This window comes from Ranitomeya variabilis, chromosome 1 (assembly GCF_051348905.1).
Source record: "Ranitomeya variabilis isolate aRanVar5 chromosome 1, aRanVar5.hap1, whole genome shotgun sequence".
Classification (NCBI taxonomy): domain Eukaryota; kingdom Metazoa; phylum Chordata; class Amphibia; order Anura; family Dendrobatidae; genus Ranitomeya; species Ranitomeya variabilis.
Window position 1 is genome coordinate 1,069,388,007 of NC_135232.1, and position 24,404 is coordinate 1,069,412,410.

Sequence of the window (24,404 nt, forward strand, 5' to 3'; positions counted from 1 at the left end):
GATCTCAGCCCCATAGAAAACCTTTGTAGTGAGTTGAAAGTCCGTGCTGCCCAGCGACAGGCCCAAAACATCACTGCTCTAGAGGAGATCTGCACGGAGGAATGGACCAACATACCACCAACAGTGTGTGCCAACTTTGTGAAGACTTACAGAAAATGTTTGACCTCTGTCATTGCCAACAAAAGATATATAACAAAATATTGAGATGAACTTTTGTTAATGAACAAATACTTATTTTCCACCATAAATTGCAACATATATCTTGCCAAATCAAACAAGGTGATTTTCTGGATTTGTTTTCTCATTTTGACTCTCATAGTTGTGGTCAACCTATGATGTCAATTATAGGCCTCTCTCATCTTTTTAAGTGGGAGAATTTGCACAATTGGTGGCTGACTAAATACTTTTTTTTGCCACTGTAATATGAAAATTGTAATAAATTGAGAGGATAAAAACTTTGACAGGAGAAGGAGTGCTTCTTTAATGTATCACCTGTTAAATCTACATGTCGCTCTATTAAGTTGAGCAGTAGAGCGGGCTATGCAATTGTTTTACTCTTACATGTATATTGAAAAACCAAAGAACATTGCTATTCTATATTTGGTCCTACCCAGAGATGTAACATAGTGCTGGGTGCCATTGGGATGCCTACAAAATACTCTGCCTTGTCAGGATTGTAAACGAAGGGAAACGACTGGCAGATGGGGAAGTGCTGTAGTTCATGTAATGGTTAAAAAACAAAAATATATATATACTTAAAGAGCATATCATTGAAAGGTCAACAGGTTTGCATCAGTGCACGTCTGAGAAAATCTATGACAGTTTCTTTCACCAGTGACTGTGGTTAGCGTTTCATCTGAATCTTACCAGTGTTCAGTCTAAGTTTTCTCAATTTTCTTGGTACGTGAATGAAAACGTTTCTCCAACTTTCAATCCATGAAAACTGTACTGCACTCGAGTTACATCAAAGTGCTGTCTGATTTTTTTTCACTAATATATTCAATGTATAAAAATAATTGTAAAAAAAAGGCGAACACCAATTAGACAGAGGTATAGTGATTAGTGACCCTTTTTGTCTTTAAAATTTTTTTAAAAATGTTAAAAAAAATGCAAATGTAATTTTGTACATTTTCTTCCATACTTGCCAAAAATATCTAAAAATAGGTATGTAAAAATTATATGAAAATTAGGTTCCATGTATTACAATAAAAGGCAAAATTGTTTTAATCTCTGCGAATGAGTAGAAGAAAAAGCGGGCACTCACCATCCAGGTAAAATCCAAACTTTATTCTGACAACATGTCAAATGCAGGACAGGCAGGGAAAAACGGGCTTCCACAAGACGACGGCCGTTTCACGCAAATGCGCTTCCACGGGTCTTGACACTGACTGAAGGTGGGTGGAACTCTTATAACCATATCCGCTAATAGGTTACCTCCCCAACCCCCAGCGTCATAACATCCTACTTTTCAATTGAAAATAATAAACAAAAAAATGACTAAAATTGACTAAAACAACATCATATACAAGAAAACATAACACCATAAGTACCATAATATCAAAATGACAGAATAATGTAGGAAGGAAAGAGGAAAACATACAACTTCACCGGGAGACAGACATTCATAGAAGCACTGACATATCCAGTTTTTCATTTAACCCCAAAGGGCCCGTAGCGTTAACACGCATGATCCATTTACCTTCTCTTCTTAGTAACAACCTATTATGGTTGCCCCCCTGTTCTGGTAGAGTAACCCTTTCCAATCCAATAAACCGCAGCATTGACGTATTACCCCCATGAGAATTACGCATATGAGAAATTAAACGGGGGACACCCTTCCCTGTACTAATGGATCTCAGATGCTCTCTAAATCTAATATACAGGGGTCTGATCGTTTTCCCGATGTAAAAAAAGCCACAAGGGCAAAAAAGCGCATACACTGTGTATGTGGTCTTACATGTTATAAAATCGCGGACCCGGTGGGTATGGGAACCAATCCTAATCACTTTGTCTGTTATGTGGTAACTGCAAAAATTGCAGCTGCCACACCTGAAGTTACCTTCTGGTGTACCTGCTTCCAACCAATTGGGCTGCTTCGTGGCAACTACATTGTGCACCAGGATGTCCTTTAAATTTTTTCCTCGACGGACCACAAACAAGGGACCCCTACTGGCAGTTTCTGTTAAATCAGGATCTTTTTCCAATATGTGCCACCTCCTTCTGACTGCTGCTCTTATAACGGAGTCCATGGGCCCATAATTAAAACTGAAAACAAACCTCTTTTTTTGCGCTGCATCAGCTTTCCTAGGTTTTGACTGGCAGGAGACTTTTGCGCTAGCTTCAATAGATGTGGAGAGTTTTTATACCTGGATACCACAACAGGCAGCCATGGCTGCGGTTAAAGAAGTTCTTTCCCACACAAGCACAAATGACGTCACCACCAGGTTTATCTGTGATGGTTTGCATTTTGTTTTGACCCACAACGCTTTCCGTTTTGATTCAAGGTGGTTCCTTCAGTTAGAGGGAACCGCGATGGGTAGGCCCGTCGCGTGTACATTAGCAAATTTGTTCTTGGCTGTCTACCAGCTGGTAGTGCGGTTTCTTTTTTATATTTTTTGGTTTAAAATTGTTTTAATAATTGGATAGGAAACAATTTTACAGCTCTTAAATCTACATTTAAAATGAATATATGGAAATGTGCTGTCATAAACAGGTCAAAATTACCTGGTCTTGAACTAGTGAATTGTTTTTTTGTTTTTTTTTTGGGGGGGGGGCATTATAAAACTGTCCGATTAATATTAAGTTTCAAATATCTATAATTATTTTTTTATACTATTTGTTGACCAGCATGAAAAATTCTTATTACAGAGATTTACCCATTACTTTGCTATTCACAGGATAAAAACTGCAACTTGAGCACTTCTCATAATTCTTGCTCATTCATTTTCTAGGACTTCAATGCTGGGATTGCCATTACTGACATCACAATGACAATGGTCACCCTAAAAAATACAGACAGGAAAACCTTTGAGATCATAACTCCTTTTCGAAATTTTTGGTAAGGTCAAAACATTCCAATCTTTTTTACATGATTTTCTGTAGCTTCTATACTATGTGAGTGCATGGTAATTACTACAAAATGTAGAACCTTTCAATTAACTTGTATGAACGTATCCATATGCTGTCATTGGCCTGACATATGCCCATTGTGTGCCCTTACATGCTTCTGCATAGCTTTATTAAAAGTAAACGGTCACCAAATTTTCACGATATAAAATTGGTCCAAAATCTTAAGCCCTATTTTCCAGCATACTAGTATTCTGTATATAAGTCCCCAATCCACTATGCAAGACACACAAAAAAACCTTTTATTATACTTACAGATAGCACGGTCCGGATGCCTCTGTTTTAGATCTGGCACCTCCTTTTTTCTTATGACCGCTGTCTTCTTACCCATCCTGTGTCATACACACTGTGTCTCACGTTGTGCTCCTGCGTAGGTGCACTTGCCCTGTCGAGGGGCAAAGCAAAGTCTTACAGTGCATAAATGCCAGCTTTACTTACAGGACATCCAAGCTTTTTGGCCTTTCTCGGCGCATGCGCACTACAGCGCTTTGCCTTCAGTAGGGCAGTGAGAGGTACGCCTGTGCAGGGGCATGATGGAGGACACTGTGTGGATGAAATCGGCTACACGAAGTAGGGAAGTCATAAGAAGAGAGCAGGTGTCAGATCAAGACTAACAATGTCCATCAGAACAGTCTGCACCGTCTGTGAGCATCATAAAAGCTGTTTTTTGTGCCTTGCATAGGGAATCGGGGACATATACAGTATACAGCATTCTAGTATGTTGTAAAAAAATTGCTTACAGGTGCTGGCAGTACTTTATATAGGGAAAACCTGGCGACAGGTTACCTTTGACCTTGTGGTATACATTTTTTTATAATGGGATTCAGTAAACAACATACACAGCTATACGTGATACAAAAGCCATACAATGAAAGCATAGGTGGTAGTAATGCAAATGCGGTGTGAACAGTGTCTTATCTAGAAGTTAAGCTATTTGTGCATAAATAATGAAAACATTTACATATTTACTTTTTATATCATCTCTATCTAGCCTCATGATCAAAAACAATCACCCCGGCACACAAAGCGGCGCACTGTAACAGTCTATATTACCATCTGCTGGGAGAATTATTTGGAGTAATAATTTACAGTTCTGTTATAAAAAGCGCAAAAAAACAATATCATGTTTAATTCTTACAACTAGTAAAATTAATATTAATCGCCAACAGTGGTTGACAATTAAATGATATGTGTTATACACTCACTGGCCACTTTATTAGGTACACCATGCTAGTAACGGGTTGGACCCCTTTTGCCTTCAGAACTGCCTCAATTCTTCGTGGCATAGATTCAACAAGGTGCTGGAAGCATTCCTCTGAGATTTTGGTCCATATTGACATGATGGCATCACACAGTTGCCGCAGATTTGTCGGCTGCACATCCCTGATGCGAATCTCCCGTTCCACCACATCCCAAAGATTTCATGTTGTTTACGCCAAATTCTGACCCTACCATCCGAATGTCGCAGCAGAAATCGAGACTCATCAGACCAAGCAACGTTTTTCCAATCTTCTACTGTCCAATTTCGATGAGCTTGTGCAAATTGTAGCCTCAGTTTCCTGTTCTTAGCTGAAAGGAGTGGTACCCGGTGTGGTCTTCTGCTGCTGTAGCCCATCTGCCTCAAAGTTCGACGCACTGTGCATTCAGAGATGCTCTTAGGCCTACCTTGGTTGTAACGGGTGGCGATTTGAGTCACTGTTGCCTTTCTATCAGCTCGAACCAGTCTGCCCATTCTCCTCTGACCTCTGGCATCAACAAGGCATTTCCGCCCACAGAACTGCCGCTCACTGGATTTTTTTTCTTTTTCGGACCATTCTCTGTAAACCCTAGAGATGGTTGTGCGTGAAAATCCCAGTAGATCAGCAGTTTCTGAAATACTCAGACCAGCCCTTCTGGCACCAACAACCATGCCACGTTCAAAGGCACTCAAATCACCTTTCTTCCCCATACTGATGCTCGGTTTGAACTGCAGGAGATTGTCTTGACCATGTCTACATGCCTAAATGCACTGAGTTGCCGCCATGTGATTGGCTGATTAGAAATTAAGTGTTAACAAGAAGTTGGACAGGTGTACCTAATAAAGTGGCCAGTGAGTGTATGTTTAAATCAAAGTCACCTTTACATATAGTAGTAATTTAGCTATCTATATGACACTGGTTTTCACAATACAAAGTGCCTACATTACTGAATAGATATCTTTTGACATCTTTTGAGACTATTGTACTCATTGTGATGCTAGTGGCTGTATAATCCATTTTGAATGTGTAAATTCATTTTCTGCTCAGCTAGCCTGATGGGAAGCTCCTCAGTGTCCCTCCTTCTGTTGAGATCTCTCACTGCTCAGTAGAAGTTGCAGCTGGGTTGACAGACACTCAATAGACTTTGACTCTAGATTAAATCATGCACCTCAATGTATAAATTATCATCTTAATTTGATACAGCCTGCCTGAATTTCTGACACATATTTTAAAAATAAGTACACCAGAATCATCAGGTATAAGAGATTTATATATTATTGTATGCAGTTTGTATTGTGAAAACTGGTGACATATCAGCTTTGAATTGGATTACATATTGTGGTCTTTACCGGTGGTTACCTGCTAACTCAATGGATAGTTGCAGATGTCTACACATGTTTCCAGCAATAGCTACAAGTAATATGTGGGATTACATGCTGCCTTTTTCCAAGGTCCACTACTGATGTCTATATGCCATAATAGAACAAGCTTTTTACGTGGATAGGCTACAATATTCCGCTGCCTTTCATATAAGAGATTTCGCAAAGTAACAAAATAGTAATAGGATTCTTGCAATATTTTAGCTTTACAGCAGAGTCAGAAATTGAGAAGCAAGAGTGGATTGAAGCATTGCAACAATCAATAGCTGAGACGGTGGCAGATTATGAAGTAGCTGAAAAGATTTGGTTCAATGAATCGAACAGGAGGTGTGCAGATTGCCGAGCTCCAAATCCTGACTGGGCATCCATCAACCTGTGTGTTGTCATCTGCAAGGACTGTGCGGGTAAAAGAATACTACGATTTTGTGCTTCGGCATGGCTTGTGGCTCATTGCTTATCATTAAGTGGATTGTCTCTTCATTCTTCATTTTGCTTCTTTTAAAAGACTGAGAAATAAATCACGTAGTGACAACATGTGACTACAATCATAATCCAAACATAAGAGCTAAATCTCCTGTCGCTGTTAACTAATATATAGGTGTAGCCACAACTTTTTTAAGCATTTTATTTGGGCAAAAAGTATAGAAATACATGTTTCACATATTGCCTAGAACACCAGGACTTACTTACAGGACTTATGTACTATATATACATACCATACTGTATATAAAATGCACACGTTTACATTGTTTATATAGATTTGTCATATGTACAATATTTACCTAATTATCTATGGTAAAGGGGTTTTCCACTACTCGGAAAGCCCCAACTCAATTGCCATATTGCCCATTATTAAATAAAAACAGCCTAAACTCACCTCCGGTGCCAGCGCAGTGACAGCTAAGATGACGCCTTGCCTCTTGTGGCTCACGTGACATTGTTTTGCCATGTGAATCCAGCAACCAATAAGCGGCCGATTCACTCCAGGTAGAACAGAGAAATGCTGACACTCTCTGACCGTCTCCAAATGTCGATTACATTAGAAGAAAATGAGAATCATCTTTGGAATGACATCTGCCCCGGAGTTGAGTACAGGCTGTTGCCTTTTTACAAGAGGGAATATAGTAATTGAGAAGGTGTTGTCCAAGTAGTTGACAACCCATTTAAGTCCAATGCAGATATTGATATGCTGGAACGCTCCTACAGAGATAGAAGCATGTATACTCACAAAGCCAAATCAATTAATGGCACAAGGAAAGTAAGAAAAATTAATAATTTTATTTATACAAAAAATCATATAAAATCATATCAATGTATATAGGTACCTCAAAATAGAACTAGAGAGAGTCCTAATAAAACCAATAAACGATATATGGCACCCATAACAAGTAGCTGCAGTTTGATCATTAATCATCAGTGATCCAGTGATCTCAAATATAACACTGCACAGCAAATGCTGTCAACATTGCAACTTCTGTATCAGTGGCTCATACAAGAGCGCTAATTATGACCATCTGCAAAAGCTGAAAATAACTTAGGGACCATAAAGAAGTGCATACAATAGGTATAATACCTGTAGCGTGCCCAATCGCCGTCACGTCCCACCCCGAAGCGCGTTTCGCCTGTTCTTCTTCCGGGGGCGTACACGCCCATTATCAGTCCTCACAGGTAAGCAGGTACTTATTACCGCTCTTTGTCCCTACTGACATTCTGGTTTATAGATCAATATGTAATCATAGAATTTCTATTATCAAAGCTGCTTAAAACACTACAAATTGGTAATATCATTGACACACACTGTATATATGTTCATGTGTAAGTGTATCGGAAGGTTCTTAGCAATGTGAAATCAAGAGAACGTTAATCATGGAGAGATAAGACAAAAACTCTGGAATACTTCAACGTACCCCAGTGATTCTGAGAGCATTTATTTGTGACACATTTTACATTATGTTAACATTAAATTTAGGTTGCTATGTTTCATATTTTTTTATGAAAATATCTGAAATCTGGTGAAAATGTAAAAAAATTAGCAATTTTCAAATGTTTATATTCCTAAAAACCAAACACTCACACTGTTAGGGCTAGCGGAACACACCAAGTATAGATAGGAAGCTACAAGGTGCGTTCGTAGCATGGGGTCCATCGTGCAGAGATATCTGCTGTAAAGTAATGGTGGATAACCTCTGAGCAGCTGGAGGAGAATGGGAGACTGCAGCAGACATGGTTCAAGATTCCCCCTGTGCAGCGGCGGGAACTCGACACCTAACACACACACCACATAAAGTGGTTAATTCATAACATTTCCAATATGTCTACTTTATGTCAGCATCATTTTTCAAAAGTCCTTGTATTTTGTTAGAATGGTTAAAATTTAGCAGCAATTTTTATTTAGTCTAAGGAAAATTATTACGAAATTCAATTTTTTACAGATCTATTCAGTTTTTAAATAACTTTGAGGGATATATTATTTTTCAAAATGTATCTCTCAAACTGTTCTAAACTGCTGTCATAAATTTGTTAACCATTCAAGACTTAATAATTAAACCCTTCCCAACATGCGCTGAATGTATGCTGCTTTGTATATGAAGTATATGATCGGTGCTGTGATCGCTCGGGCTCATGCTGAGTGATGCCATGATCAGGTGCAGATGTTAGCTCTGTGTGAAAGCTGACACCCTACAGAAACACCCATGATTGGTGCTTGCACCAATCACGGCTGTTTAACCCCTCTGATGCTGCTGTCTGTAGTGACAGCGACATTGATGAGCATCGCAGAGGGAGTTGGCTCCCTGTGTGCTTCCATCAGCACAACGCAATTTGATCGTGTTGTGCCGATGGTCTCCATGGTGACACCGACTGCAAGATGGCTACAAGGTCCTTCAGGGTCCTGCTTAGAGCAGTGGCTGACACTGCTCCTTCCCTGCCTGTCAGACGCTGCTCTGATGCCCTACAGTGCAGAAGCATTGCAGAGTATCAGATCAGTGATGTGTCACAGTACAGTGATGTCCCATCCTGGGACAATGTAAAAAAGTAAAAAAAATTTCAAAGTGTAAAATAAAAAAAAAGGGCAAATAAAGAAAAAAATATAAATGTTATTCCAATAAGTACATTGTTTAATGTAAAATATGTACACATGTTTGGTATTGCCACGTCTGGAACAACCAGACCTAAAAAAAAATGTCCCACTAGTTAACCTCTTCAGTGAACACTGTAAAAAAAAAATAAAAAAAAAAATAAAAAAATTAAGCAAAACATTACTTATACTTTATCATCATACTTCCCAAGAAAGTGCAGTAAATTGTGATCAAAAAGACAAATGTAAATAAAAATAGTATCGCTGAAAACATAATCTTGTCCCACAAAAAAAAAGCTGCTGGAAAGCTCCATCAGCGAAAAATTAAAAAAGTTATAGCTCTCAGAATAAAGTGTTGCAAAAATAATTATTTTTTCTATAATATAATTTTTATTGCGTAAAAGCACCAAAAGATTAAAAAAATCATATAAATGGGGTATCACTGTAATCGTACTGACCCGAAGAATAAAGCTGCCTTATCAATTTTACAACACACGGAAAGGTGTAAAAAACCCTCAAAAAATTCCTGAATTGCTGTTTTTTGTTTATTCTAGCCCCAAAAAATCGGAATAGAAAGCGACTAAAAATGTCATGTGCCCAAAAATAGTACCAATAGGAATGTCAATTTGGGAGACAGAAATGTGATATACCTGTGGCAACACATTTCTGTCTCCCAAATCATAGCATTATGGACATGAAATTACTTGTACTAAAAAGTAACTTCAATTCGCAGAAAGACAGGAGAGTCTGGGAATATAAACTGATGACGACCTTTGACACTCTAAATGCAGGAATGAATGTGTCACACGGATTTATGTCTTTTTACATCAACTAACTACAACTAAGGAACTTGCCCATCAGACCATGTGGGGGTCATCACAACAGACCCTAATCACAGGACAATAAAACATTCCTTATCTAAGAATTGGCCCAATATTTATGGACGTAACTGTTTATCACCCATGGTAATTCTGCTTCATGTCACCTGGCTTATCCATGGTTTTTTTCCCCTCTCCCCTTTTTTTTTTTTTCCTATACTATGTTGTGCATAAATATGTGATTCTTCAGAATTTGTTTTAGTCTTTGCCTGATGAAGAGACGTATGTAGTCTCGAAAGCTTGCAATTTGTTACCATCTTTTCAGTTAGCCATTAAAAGGTATCAACCACTGAGGACTCTCAATTCTAAATATTTTTGTACATTTGGATGACATTTTGATTTTTTTCCGATGATTGGGAGTCTCATGTGAAACAGGTCAGGATGGTATTTCAGATCCTTCGAGATAATGCTTTATTTGTGAAGGGGTCTAAGTGTCTCTTTGGAGTGCAGAAGGTTTCTTTTTTGGGCTTCATTTTTTCTCCCTCATCTATAGAGATGGATCCGGTTAAGGTTCAGGCCATTCATGATTGGATTCAGCCCACATCCGTGAAGAGCCTTCAGAAATTTTTGGGATTTGCTAATTTTTATTGCCATTTCATTGCTAACTTCTCCAGTGTGGTTAAACCCCTGACTGATTTGACAAAGAAAGGCGCTGATGTGATGAATTGGTCCTCTGCGGCTGTCTCTGCCTTTCAGGAGCTTAAACGCCGATTTATTTCTGCCCCGGTGTTGGGTCAGCCGGATGTTTCTCTTCCGTTTCAGGTTGAGGTTGACGCTTCTGAGATTGGGGCAGGGGCCGTTTTGTCTCAGAGGAATTCTGATGGTTCCTTGATGAAACCATGTGCCTTCTTTTCCCGTAAGTTTTCGCCTGCTGAACGCAATTATGATGTCGGCAATCGGGAGTTGTTGGCTATGAAGTGGGCGTTTGAGGAATGGCGACATTGGCTTGAGGGAGCCAAGCACCGTATTGTGGTCTTGACCGATCATAAAAATCTGATTTACCTCGAGTCTGCCAAACGGCTGAATCCTAGACAGGCTCGATGGTCCCTGTTTTTCTCCCGTTTTGATTTTGTGGTCTCGTATCTTCCGGGTTCTAAGAATATTAAGGCTGATGCCCTCTCTAGGAGTTTTTTGCCTGATTCTCCTGAGGTCCTCGAACCAGTCGGCATTCTGAAGGAAAGGGTGGTCTTTTCTGCCATTTCCCCTGATTTACGACGGGTTCTTCAGGAATTTCAGGCTGACAAACCTGACCGCTGTCCAGTGGGGAAACTGTTTGTTCCTGATAGATGGACTAGTAGAGTGATTTCTGAGGTTCATTGTTCTGTGTTGGCTGGCCATCCTGGTATTTTTGGTACCAGAGATTTGGTTGGTAGGTCCTTTTGGTGGACTTCTTTGTCGCGTGATGTGCGTTCTTTTGTGCAGTCCTGTGGGACTTGTGCACGGGCCAAGCCTTGTTGTTCCCATGCTAGTGGGTTGCTGTTGCCTTTGCCGGTCCCTGAGAGGCCCTGGACACATATTTCTTTGGATTTTATTTCAGATCTTCTGGTTTCCCAGAGGATGTCGGTTATCTGGGTGGTTTGTGACCGGTTCTCTAAGATGGTTCATTTGGTGCCTTTGCCTAAATTGCCTTCCTCTTCTGATTTGGTTCCGTTGTTTTTTCAGCATGTGGTTCGTTTGCATGGTATTCCGGAGAATATTGTGTCCGACAGAGGCTCCCAGTTTGTTTCTAGGTTTTGGCGGGCCTTTTGTGCTAGGCTGGGCATTGATTTGTCTTTTTCTTCCGCATTTCATCCTCAGACAAATGGCCAGACCGAGCGAACTAATCAGACTTTGGAAACTTATTTGAGATGTTTTGTGTCTGCTGATCAGGATGATTGGGTGGCTTTCTTGCCACTGGCCGAGTTTGCCCTTAATAATCGGGCTAGTTCGGCTACCTTGGTTTCGCCCTTCTTTTGTAATTTTGGTTTACATCCTCGTTTTTCTTCATGGCAGGTTGAGCCTTCTGATTGTCCTGGTGTGGATTCTGTGGTTGACAGGTTGCAGCAGATTTGGGCTCATGTGGTGGACAATTTGGTGTTGTCTCAGGAGGAGGCTCAGCGTTTTGCTAACCGTCGTCGGTGTGTTAGTTCCCGGCTTCGGGTTGGAGATTTGGTCTGGTTGTCTTCCCATCATGTTCCTATGAAGGTTTCTTCCCCTAAGTTTAAGCCTCGGTTTATTGGTCCTTATAGGATTTCTGAGATTATCAATCCGGTGTCTTTTCGTTTGGCCCTTCCGGCCTCTTTTGCCATCCATAATGTTTTCCATAGATCTTTATTGCGGAAATATGTGGTGCCCATTGTTCCCTCTGTTGATCCTCCTGCCCCTGTGTTGGTTGATGGGGAGTTGGAGTATGTAGTTGAGAAGATTTTGGATTCTCGTTTTTTCGAGGCGGAAGCTTCAGTATCTTGTCAAATGGAAGGGTTATGGCCAGGGGGATAATTCTTGGGTTTTTGCCTCTGATGTCCATGCTGCTGATTTGGTCCGTGCCTTTCATCTGGCTCGTCCTGATCGGCCTGGGGGCTCTGGTGAGGGTTCGGTGACCCCTCTTCAAGGGGGGGTACTGTTGTGAATTCTGCTCTTTGGCTCCCTCCGGTGGTTGTTGGTGGTAGTGCAGTTGTCTCTGGGTTGTAATCCAGGGCAGGTGTTCCTGCTGATTGCAGCTCTACTAGGTATTTAGGTGTGCAGGATCCATTAGTCCCTGCCAGTTGTCCATTGTTCTTGGAGGGATTGCATCTCTGTCTGGCTCCTCATGCCCTGCTGTCAATTCAGCTAAGATAAGTGTCTGATTTTTTGTCTCTGTAGCACACATGCTGTGTGCTTTACAACTCAGTGCAATTCATTGTGTTTTTGTCCAGCTTAGACTTTGTTTGGATTTTTCAGTCATGCTGGATTCTCTGGAGATGCAGATATACATTCTATGTCTTTAGTTAGATGTAGAATATTTTGTATTATCTGCTGTGGATATTTTTAGGGTTTTAATACTGACCGCTTAGAATTCTGTCCTATCCTTTTCTATTTAGCTAGAAGTGCCTCTTTTGCTAAATCCTGCTTTCCACCTGTGTGTGTCTTTCCTCTTATATTCACAGTCAATATTTGTGGGGGGCTGCCTACCCTTTGGGGTTCTGCTCTGAGGCAAGATAGAATTCCCATTTCCATCTATAGGGGTATTTAGTCCTCCGGCTGTGTCGAGGTGTCTAGGACGTGTTAGGTACACCCCACGGCTACTTCTAGTTGCGGTGTCAGTTTAGGGTTTGCGGTCAGTACAGGTACCACCTACTCCAGAGAAAGTCCCATGCGGCTCCAGGGTCACCGGATCATAACAGCAACCCTAACCCTAAGTGCAACCCTAAGTGCAACCCTAACCCTAAGTGCAACCCTAACCCTAAGTGAAACCCTAAGTGCAACCCTAGCCCTAAGTGCAACCCTAACCCTAAGTGAAACCCTGACCCTAAGTGCAACCCTAAGTGCAACACCAAGTGCAACCCTAAGTGCAACCCTATCCCTAAGTGCAACCCTATCCCTAAGTGCAATCCTAACCCTAAGTGCAACCCTAAGTGCAACCCTAACCCAAAGTTCAACCCTAACCCAAAGTGCAACCCTAACCCTAAGTGCAACCCTAACCCTAAGTGCAACTCTAACCCTAAGTGCAACCCTAACCCTAACCCTACCCCTAACCCTAACCCTGATGGAAATCAAAAATAATTATATTTTCTGTATTTTATTATTGTCCCTACCTATGGGGGTGATAAAGGGGGGGTTTATTTACTATTTTTTTTTATTTGATCGCTGTGATATAACCTATCACAGCAACCAAAATGTACAGGGAGTGAATCTGCCAGCCGGCAGATTCGGCGGGCGCACTACGCATGCGCCCGCCATTTTCCAAGATGGTGGCACCCATGGAGAAGACGGACAGACACCGGGAGGGACATCGAAGCTCAGTAAGTATGGGGGGGTGGGATCGGAACACAGGGGGGGGGATCGGAGCACGGGTGGAGCGGACAGGAGGACGGGGAGCGGACAGGAGGACAGAGGGGAGTGGACAGGAGGACCGGGCAGAAAGGACGACTGGGGAGGCGATCGGTGGCATTGGGGGGCAGATCGGGGTCTCCAGCCATGGCAGATGCTATTGCAGCATCAGCCATGGCTGGATTGTAATATTTCACCATTTTTATAGGTGAAATATTACAAATCGCTCTGATTGGCTGTTTCACTTTCAACAGCCAATCAAAGCGATTGTAGCCACGGGGGGGGGTGAAGCCACCCCCCTGGGCTAAAGTACCACTCCCCCTGTCCCTGCAGATCTGGTGAAATTGGAGTTAACCCTTTCACCCGGCCTGCAGGGACGCGATCATTCTGTGACACAGCATATGCGTCACAGGTCGGATTGGCCCCGACTTTCATGACGCATATGCTGTGTCACAGGTCGGGAAGGGGTTAAAGGGAACCTTTCACCCCCAAAATCGAAGGTGAGCTAAGCCCACCGGCATCAGGGGCTTATCTACAGTAATGCTGTAGATAAGCCCCCGATGTTACCTGAAAGATGAGAAAAGAGTTTAGATTATACTAACCCAGGGGCATTCCCGCTGCGGTCCGGGTCCGATGGGTGTCGCGGTCCAGTCCGGTGCCTCCCATCTTACGATGATGTCCACTTCTTGTCTTAACGCTGTGGCTCCAGCGCAGGCGTACTTTGTCTGACCTGTTGAGGGCAGCACAAAGTACTGCAGTGTGCAGGCGCCTGGCCTCTCTAACCTTTCCCGGCGTCTGTGCACTGCAGTACTTTGCTCTGCTCTCAACAGGGCAGACAAAGGACGTCAGCGCCGGAGCCACAGCATGAAGACAAGAAGAGGACATCATCGTAAGAAGATGGGAGGTGTTATGACCCCAATGGCGAGGGTCTCAGAGAAACAAGTAAGTCTGCGACGTACAAAAATCCAGCTCATAGGGCAGTGGTAACTGGGTTGACCATATAACTACTCCTAACGCCAACACTAGAAGTAGCCGGGGAACATGCCTACGTTGGTCGCTAGATGTCTCGCACCAGCCAGAGGACTAACTACCCCTAGAAGAGGAAAACAAAGACCTCTCTTGCCTCCAGAGAATAGACCCCAAAAGTCGGATACAAGCCCCCCACAAATAATAACGGTGAGGTAAGAGGAAATGACAAACACAGAGATGAACTAGGTTTAGCAAAGAGAGGCCCACTTACTAATAGCAGAATGTAGTAAGATAACTTATATGGTCAACAAAAACCCTAACAAAATTCCACACTGGAGATACAAGAACCCCCGAACCGTCTAACGGCCCGGGGGAGAACTCCAGCCTCCCTAGAGCTTCCAGCAAGGTTAGGATACAGATTATGTACAAGCTGGACAAAAATGCAAACAAAAACAAATAGCAAAAAGCAAGAAAGCAGACTTAGCTTAATTTAGCAGGAACCAGGATCAGTAGACAAGAGCACAACAGATTAGCTCTGATTACAACGTTGCCAGGCATTCAACTGAAGGTCCAGGGAGCTTATATAGCAACACCCCTGACCTAACGACCCAGGTGAGCATACAAGGGATGAATGACATACCCAGAGTCAAATCACTAGTAACCACTAGAGGGAGCCAAAAGGTAAATTCACAACAGTACCCCCCCTTAGTGAGGGGTCACCGAACCCTCACCAAGACCACCAGGGCGATCAGGATGAGCGGCGTGAAAGGCACGAACTAAATTGGCCGCATGCACATCAGTGGCGACCACCCAGGAATTATCCTCCTGACCATAGCCCTTCCACTTGACCAGGTACTGAAGCCTCCGCCTGGAGAGACGAGAATCTAAGATCTTCTCCACCACGTACTCCAACTCGCCCTCAACCAACACCGGAGCAGGAGGCTCAGCAGAAGGAACCACAGGCACAACGTACCGCCGCAACAAGGACCTATGAAATACGTTGTGAATGGCAAACGACACCGGAAGATCCAGGCGAAAGGATACAGGATTAATGATTTCCAATATCTTGTAAGGACCAATGAAGCGAGGCTTAAATTTGGGAGAGGAGACCTTCATAGGAACAAATCGAGAAGACAGCCATACCAAATCCCCAACGCGAAGTCGGGGACCCACACCGCGGCGGCGGTTGGCAAAACGCTGAGCCTTCTCCTGTGACAACTTCAAGTTGTCCACCACATGACTCCAGATCCGCTGCAACCTATCCACCACGGAATCCACCCCAGGACAGTCAGAAGGCTCCACATGTCCCGAGGAAAAACGAGGATGGAAACCAGAGTTGCAGAAAAATGGCGAAACCAAGGTGGCGGAACTAGCCCGATTATTAAGGGCAAATTCAGCCAACGGCAAGAAGGTCACCCAATCATCCTGATCAGAAGAGACAAAACACCTCAAATAAGCCTCCAGAGTCTGATTAGTTCGCTCCGTTTGTCCGTTAGTCTGGGGATGGAAAGCGGACGAAAACGACAAATCAATGCCCATCCTACCACAAAAGGATCGCCAGAACCTGGAAACAAACTGGGATCCTCTGTCCGACACAATATTCTCAGGAATGCCGTGCAAACGAACCACGTTCTGGAAGAACACAGGAACCAGATCAGAAGAGGAAGGCAGCTTAGGCAAAGGAACCAAATGGACCATCTTAGAGAAACGATCACATATCACCCAGATGACAGACATGCCCTGAGACACCGGAAGATCCGAAATGAAATCCATAGAGATGTGTGTCCAAGGTCTCTTCGGGACAGGCAAGGGCAAGAGCAACCCGCTGGCACGAGAGCAACAAGGCTTAGCTCGGGCACAAGTACCACAGGACTGCACAAATGACCGCACATCCCTTGACAAGGAAGGCCACCAAAAGGACCTGGCCACCAGATCTCTGGTGCCAAAAATTCCCGGGTGCCCTGCCAACACCGAGGAATGAACCTCGGAAATGACTCTGCTGGTCCATCTAGCAGGCACAAACAATCTGTCAGGTGGACAAGAGTCAGGCCTACCAGCCTGAAATCTCTGCAACACACGTCGCAGATCTGGAGAAATAGCTGACAAGATAACTCCTTCCTTAAGAATACCCACAGGTTCAGCGACTCCAGGAGCATCAGGCACAAAGCTCCTAGACAGAGCATCGGCCTTCACATTCTTAGAACCTGGTAAATACGAGACCACAAAGTCAAAACGGGAGAAAAACAATGACCAGCGGGCCTGTCTAGGATTCAGGCGTTTAGCAGACTCGAGATACATCAGATTTTTGTGATCAGTCAAGACTAGGGTTGAGCGAAACGGGTCGATCATTTTCAAAAGTCGCCGACTTTTGGCTAAGTCGGCGTCTCATGAAACCCGATCCGACCCCTGTGCTTGTCGGCCATGCGGTACGCGACTTTCGCGCCAAAGTCGCGTTTCAATGACGCGAAAAGCGCCATTTCTCAGCCAATGAAGGTGAACGCAGAGTGTGGGCAGCGTGATGACATAGATCCTGGTCCCCACCATCTTAGAGAAGGGCATTGCAGTGATTGGCTTGCTGTCTGCGGCGTCACAGGGGCTATAAAGGGGCGTTCCCGCCGACCGCCATCTTACTGCTGCTGATCTGAGCTTAGGGACAGGTTGCTGCCGCTTCGTCAGAAGCAGGGAGAGCGTTAGGCAGGGTCCACTAACCACCAAACCGCTTGTGCTGCAGCGATTTCCACTGTCCAACACCACCTTCGGTGTGCAGGGACTGTGGAAGCTTTTTTTTTTTTTTTTCCCCTCAGCGCTGTAGCTCATTGGGCTGCCCTAGAAGGCTCCGTGATAGCTGTATTGCTGTGTGTACGCCACTGTGGAAACCAACTGCTTTTTTCAAAGCACATATCCTCTTGTTCCTTCCTTTCTGCACAGCTATCTTTTTTGTTTGTCCACACTTTTTATTTAATTTGTGCATCAGTCCACTCCTATTGCTGCCTGCCATACCTGGCTTAGATTACTGCAGGGAGATAGTAATTGTAGGACAGTGCCTGTTTTTTTTTTGTTTTTTTTGTGGGAGATTAAGATTGGCATTTCTGCTACAGTGCCATCCCTGTGTGTGCCATCTCTCACTGAGTGGGCCATAGAAAGCCTATTTATTTTTTCCGTGATTTGTGTTCTAAATTCTACCTCAACACAAAAACACTACATCAATCAGTGGGAGAAAAATATTGGCCTCAGTCAGGGCTTGTGTGCCACTGCTGTGTGTGCTATCTCTCATTCAGTGGGCTATAGAAAGCCTATTTTTTTTTTTTTTTTTTTTTATATTATTTGGTTTCTAAAGTCTCCCTGAAAAAAAAAAAAAAACCTAAAAAAACAGTGGGAGAGTAATATTGCCCTTTCAGCTTGTGTGCCAGTCTTGACTCCTGGGTGTGCCACCTCTCTCTCTCATTCAGTGGGCCATAGAAAGGCTATTTTTTTTTTTGGTTTTTTTAATATTATTTGGTTTCTAAAGTCTCCCTGAAAAAAAAAAAAAAACATAAAAAAACAGTGGGAGAGTAATATTGCCCTTTCAGCTTGTGTGCCAGTCTTGACTCCTGGGTGTGCCACCTCTCTCCCTCTCATTCAGTGGGCCATAGAAAGCCTATTTTTTTTTTTTTTAAATATTATTGGGTTTCTAAAGTCTCCCTTAAAAAACAAAAAATACATAAAAAAACAGTGGGAGAGTAATATTGCCCTTTCAGCTTGTGTGCCAGTCTTGACTCCTGGGTGTGCCACCTCTCTCCCTCTCATTCAGTGGGCCATAGAAAGCCTATTTATTTTTTTTTTTAAATATTATTGGGTTTCTAAAGTCTCCCTTAAAAAACAAAAAATACATAAAAAAACAGTGGGAGAGTAATATTGCCCTTTCAGCTTGTGTGCCAGTCTTGACTCCTGGGTGTGCCACCTCTCTCTCATTCAGTGGGCCATAGAAAGCATTTTTTTTTTTTCCTTGATTTGTGTTCTAAAATCTACCTCAACACAAAAACACTACATCAATCAGTGGGAGAAAAATATTGGCCTCAGTCAGGGCTTGTGTGCCACTGCTGTGTGTGCTATCTCTCATTCAGTGGGCTATAGAAAGCCTATTTATTTATTTATTTTTTTCTTATTATTTGGTTTCTAAAGTCTCCCTGAAAAAAAAAAAAAAAACATAAAAAAACAGTGGGAGAGTAATATTGCCCTTTCAGCTTGTGTGCCAGTCTTGACTCCTGGGTGTGCCACCTCTCTCCCTCTCATTCAGTGGGCCATAGAAAGCCTATTTATTTATTTTTTTTAAATATTATTGGGTTTCTAAAGTCTCCCTTAAAAAACAAAAAATACATAAAAAAAAAGTGGGAGAGTAATATTGCCCTTTCAGCTTGTGTGCCAGTCTTGACTCCTGGGTGTGCCACCTCTCTCTCTCATTCAGTGGGCCATAGAAAGGCTATTTTTTTTTTGTTTTTTTAATATTATTTGGTTTCTAAAGTCTCCCTGAAAAAAAAAAAAAAAACCATAAAAAAACAGTGGGAGAGTAATATTGCCCTTTCAGCTTGTGTGCCAGTCTTGACTCCTGGGTGTGCCACCTCTCTCCCTCTCATTCAGTGGGCCATAGAAAGCCTATTTATTTTTTTTTTTAAATATTATTGGGTTTCTAAAGTCTCCCTTAAAAAACAAAAAATACATAAAAAAACAGTGGGAGAGTAATATTGCCCTTTCAGCTTGTGTGCCAGGCTTGACTCCTGGGTGTGCCACCTCTCTCCCTCTCATTCAGTGGGCCATAGAAAGCCTATTTATTTTTTTTTAAAAATATTATTGGGTTTCTAAAGTCTCCCTTAAAAAACAAAAAATACATAAAAAAACAGTGGGAGAGTAATATTGCCCTTTCAGCTTGTGTGCCAGTCTTGACTCCTGGGTGTGCCACCTCTCTCTCATTCAGTGGGCCATAGAAAGCATTTTTTTTTTTTCCTTGATTTGTGTTCTAAAATCTACCTCAACACAAAAACACTACATCAATCAGTGGGAGAAAAATATTGGCCTCAGTCAGGGCTTGTGTGCCACTGCTGTGTGTGCTATCTCTCATTCAGTGGGCTATAGAAAGCCTATTTATTTATTTATTTTTTTTCTTATTATTTGGTTTCTAAAGTCTCCCTGAAAAAAAAAAAAAAAACATAAAAAAACAGTGGGAGAGTAATATTGCCCTTTCAGCTTGTGTGCCAGTCTTGACTCCTGGGTGTGCCACCTCTCTCCCTCTCATTCAGTGGGCCATAGAAAGCCTATTTATTTTTTTTTTAAATATTATTGGGTTTCTAAAGTCTCCCTTAAAAAACAAAAAATACATAAAAAAACAGTGGGAGAGTAATATTGCCCTTTCAGCTTGTGTGCCAGTCTTGACTCCTGGGTGTGCCACCTCTCTCTCTCATTCAGTGGGCCATAGAAAGGCTATTTTTTTTGGGGTTTTTTTTAATATTATTTGGTTTCTAAAGTCTCCCTGAAAAAAAAAAAAAAAACATAAAAAAACAGTGGGAGAGTAATATTGCCCTTTCAGCTTGTGTGCCAGTCTTGACTCCTGGGTGTGCCACCTCTCTCCCTCTCATTCAGTGGGCCATAGAAAGCCTATTTATTTTTTTAAAAAAAATATTATTGGGTTTCTAAAGTCTCCCTTAAAAAACAAAAAATACATAAAAAAACAGTGGGAGAGTAATATTGCCCTTTCAGCTTGTGTGCCAGTCTTGACTCCTGGGTGTGCCACCTCTCTCTCTCATTCAGTGGGCCATAGAAAGGCTTTTTTTTTTTTTGGTTTTTTTAATATTATTTGGTTTCTAAAGTCTCCCTGAAAAAAAAAAAAAAATAAAGTAGGTGGGAGATTAATATTGACATTAGTGCTTGAGTGACAGTCCTGCGTGTGTGTCATCTCTGTGATTTTGTGCCACAGAAAACAGAGTGTGTAACATTGTGCCTGATTTTCCTTGTGGTCTCACCAACCTGTTAAGGGATATTGAAATCATACTGAAGTTATAGCTCACCGTGTAAGTTGTTTGACAGCAACAAATAAAGTTACTTTGGTTAAGATTTTAAAACAATGAGGAAGTCTGGTGCAAGAGGTCGTCGTGGGCGTTCATTGTCAGCTGGTAATGATGGTAGTGGTAGTGGAGCATCAGGTGGTCGTGGGGATAAAAATATTCCACCTAAGTCTGGAGCTGTGGAGCCAGTTTCGTCGTCAGGCTACACAAGGCCTCGAACGCTCTCTTTTCTGGGAGTAGGAAAACCGCTTTTAAAGGCGGAGCAGCAACAGCAAGTTTTGGCTTACATTGCAGACTCAGCCTCTAGCTCTTTTGCCTCCTCTTCCGAAACTGGTAAATGTAAAAGCAGCGCGTCGCTTGTGGATGTTCACGGTCAGGGACAAGTCGCTTCCTTGTCCTCCTCAGCAAAAACTACAACAAGAGAGAAGGATGCAGCAGGCGACACAACGGGTCACTCCATGGAGCTCTTTACACATACCGTCCCTGGCTTAGAAAGTGAAACATTTAACAGGCCATGCCCATTACAAGTATATTCTGACATGAAGTGCACTGATGCACAGCCACAGCCAGAGTACTATGCTGCTCCTTTGACTCAGACCACCACATTGCCCTCTCAGGGTACAGATCCACAATCAGACCCTGATGAGACTATGTTGCCCCGCCACGAACGCTATACCACCGACCGACACAGTGACACAGACGAAGTTGCACACGAGCTCGAAGAGGAGGTAATAGATGACCCAGTTATTGACCCCGATTGGCAGCCATTGGGGGAACAGGGTGCAGGCGGCAGTAGTTCAGAAGCGGAGGTGGAGGAGGGGCCGCAGCAGGCATCAACATCGCAACAGGTTCCATCTGCCGGGCCCGTATCTGGCCCAAAACGCGTGTCAAAGCCAAAACCTGTTGGAGCACAGCGTTGCCATCCGGTTAAAGCTCAGTCTGCAATCCCTGAAAAGGGATCCGAGTCTAGGAAGAGTGCAGTCTGGCATTTTTTTAAACAACATCCAACTGATCAGCGCAAAGTCATCTGTCAAAAATGTTCAACTAGCTTAAGCAGAGGTCAGAATCTGAAAAGTCTAAATACTAGTTGCATGCATAGACACTTAACCACCATGCATTTTCAAGCCTGGACTAACTACCAAACGTCCCTCAAGGTTGTAGCACCCTCGGCCAATGAAGCTAGTCAGCAACGCAACATCCCTTCCGTCACTGTAAGGCCACCATTTTCCGCACCACCGGCAGTATCTGTGCAGGTTTCTTTGCCAGCCAAAAGCAGTCAGGGTCAGGGAATCACCAGTTTTGTAGGAGGAAATATTGCATCTAGGGCACCGGCGGAAACAATACCGTCTCCAACCGTCTCTCAGTCTGCCATGTACACCGGCACACCCGAAAGTTCCACGATCTCCAGCTCTCCAGTCCAGCTCACCCTACATGAGACTCTGGTTAGAAAAAGGAAGTACTTATCCTCGCATCCGCGTACACAGTGTTTTAACGCCCACATAGCTAGACTAATCTCGTTAGAGATGATGCCCTACCGGTTAGTTGAAAGCGAAGCTTTCAAAGCCCTGATGGAGTACGCTGAACCACGATACGAGCTACCCAGTCAACACTTTTTTTCCAGAAAAGCCATCCCAGCCCTGCACCAGCATGTTAAACAGCGCATCGTCCATGCACTCAGGCAATCTGTGAGTGCAAAGGTGCACCTGACTACAGATGCATGGACCAGTAGGCATGGCCAGGGACGTTATGTGTCCATCACGGCACACTGGGTGAATGTGGTGGATGCAGGGTCCACAGGCGACATCAATTTAGGGACAGTTGTGCCTAGCCCACGGTCTAGGAAACAGTTGGCTGTAGGCGTTCGCACCCCCTCCTCCTCCTCCTCCTCGTCCTCCTGCAGAAGCTACAGCTCTTCCACAGAACGCAGTCTGCCAACCACTCCATCGGCAGATGACACTGTTGCACACCAGTTGTCCCATTATGGGCCAGCTACTGCCAAGCGTCAGCAGGCTGTATTGGCTATGAAGTGCTTGGGCGACAACAGACACACCGCGGAAGTTCTGTCCGAGTTCTTGCAACAAGAAACGCAGTCGTGGCTGGGCACAGTAGATCTTGAGGCAGGCAAGGTAGTGAGTGATAACGGAAGGAATTTCATGGCTGCCATCTCCCTTTCCCAACTGAAACACATTCCTTGCCTGGCTCACACCTTAAACCTGGTGGTGCAGTGCTTATTGAAAACTTATCCTGGGTTCTCCGACCTGCTCATCAAAGTGCGTGCACTTTGCTCACATATCCGACGTTCGCCTGTACACGCCAGCCGTATGCAGACCTATCAGCGGTCTTTGAACCTTCCCCAGCATCGCCTAATCATAGACGTTGCAACAAGGTGGAACTCAACACTGCACATGCTTCAGAGACTGTGCGAACAGAGGCGTGCTGTTATTTATTTGTGGGAGGATACACGGGCAGGCAGTAGGATGGCAGACATGGAGTTGTCAGGTGTGCAGTGGTCTAAGATACAAGACATGTGTCAAGTCCTTCAGTGTTTTGAGGAATGCACACGGCTGGTTAGTGCAGACAACGCCGTAATAAGCATGAGCATCCCCCTAATGCGTCTGCTGATGCAAAGTTTGACGCACATAAAGGAGCAGGCGTCTGCACCAGAGGAAGAGGAAAGCCTTGATGACAGTCAGCCATTGTCTGGTCAGGGCAGTGTACAGGACGAAGTAGCGGGCGAAGAGGAGGTGGAGGACGAGGAGGATGATGGGGATGAGTATATTTTTAATGCCGAACCTTTCCCGGGGGCACAGGAAATTGGTTGCGTGTCACGGCCGGGTTCTGGTTTTTTGAGGGACACAAGTGACGTAGATTTGCCTGCAACTGCCCCTCAACCAATCACAACCGGAGATTTGACAACTGGAACTTTGGCCCACATGGCGGATTATGCCTTACGTATCCTAAAAAGGGACACACGCATTACGAAAATGATGAACGATGACGATTACTGGTTGGCCTGCCTCCTTGATCCACGCTATAAAGGCAAATTGCAAAATATTATGCCACATGAGAACTTGGAACTAATATTAGCAACCAAACAATCAACTCTTGTTGACCGTTTGCTTCAGGCATTCCCAGCACACAGCGCACGTGATCGTTCTCACACGAGCTCCAGGGGGCAGCAGACTAGGAGTGTTAGGGGTGCACACATCAGAAGTGGCGTTGGACAGAGGGGTTTTCTGACCAGGTTGTGGAGTGATTTTGCTATGACCGCAGACAGGACAGGTACTGCTGCATCAATTGAAAGTGACAGGAGACAACATTTGTCCAGTATGGTTACTAACTATTTTTCATCCCTTATCGATGTTCTCCCTCAACCGTCATTCCCATTTGATTACTGGGCCTCCAAATTAGACACCTGGCCAGAATTGGCAGAATATGCATTGCAGGAGCTTGCTTGCCCGGCAGCAAGTGTCCTATCAGAAAGAGTATTCAGTGCTGCAGGTTCAATATTAACCGAAAAAAGGACTCGTCTGGCTACCCAAAATGTTGACGATCTAACATTCATTAAAATGAACCACAACTAGATTTCGAAATCTTTTGCCCCACCTTGCCCGGCCGACACCTAGCTTTCCTATGAAAGGCTCTTGCCTGTGAATTACTTTTCTAATGTCTAATTTGCTGCAGCTGATTGTACA

The 24,404-nt window shown here is 43.5% G+C and overlaps 1 protein-coding gene across 3 annotated transcripts in view; it reads left to right on the forward strand.

Annotated features, from left to right (window-relative positions):
* ARAP2 (ArfGAP with RhoGAP domain, ankyrin repeat and PH domain 2) overlaps nt 1-24,404 on the forward strand; it is a 441,859-nt gene that overhangs the window by 141,904 nt on the left and 275,551 nt on the right. For all 3 annotated transcript variants that reach the window (XM_077279928.1, XM_077279930.1, XM_077279929.1), the window contains 2 exons: nt 2,952-3,058; nt 5,948-6,147. In XM_077279928.1, coding sequence (XP_077136043.1) covers nt 2,952-3,058; nt 5,948-6,147 — 307 coding nt within the window. The remainder of the gene's footprint in view (nt 1-2,951; nt 3,059-5,947; nt 6,148-24,404) is intronic.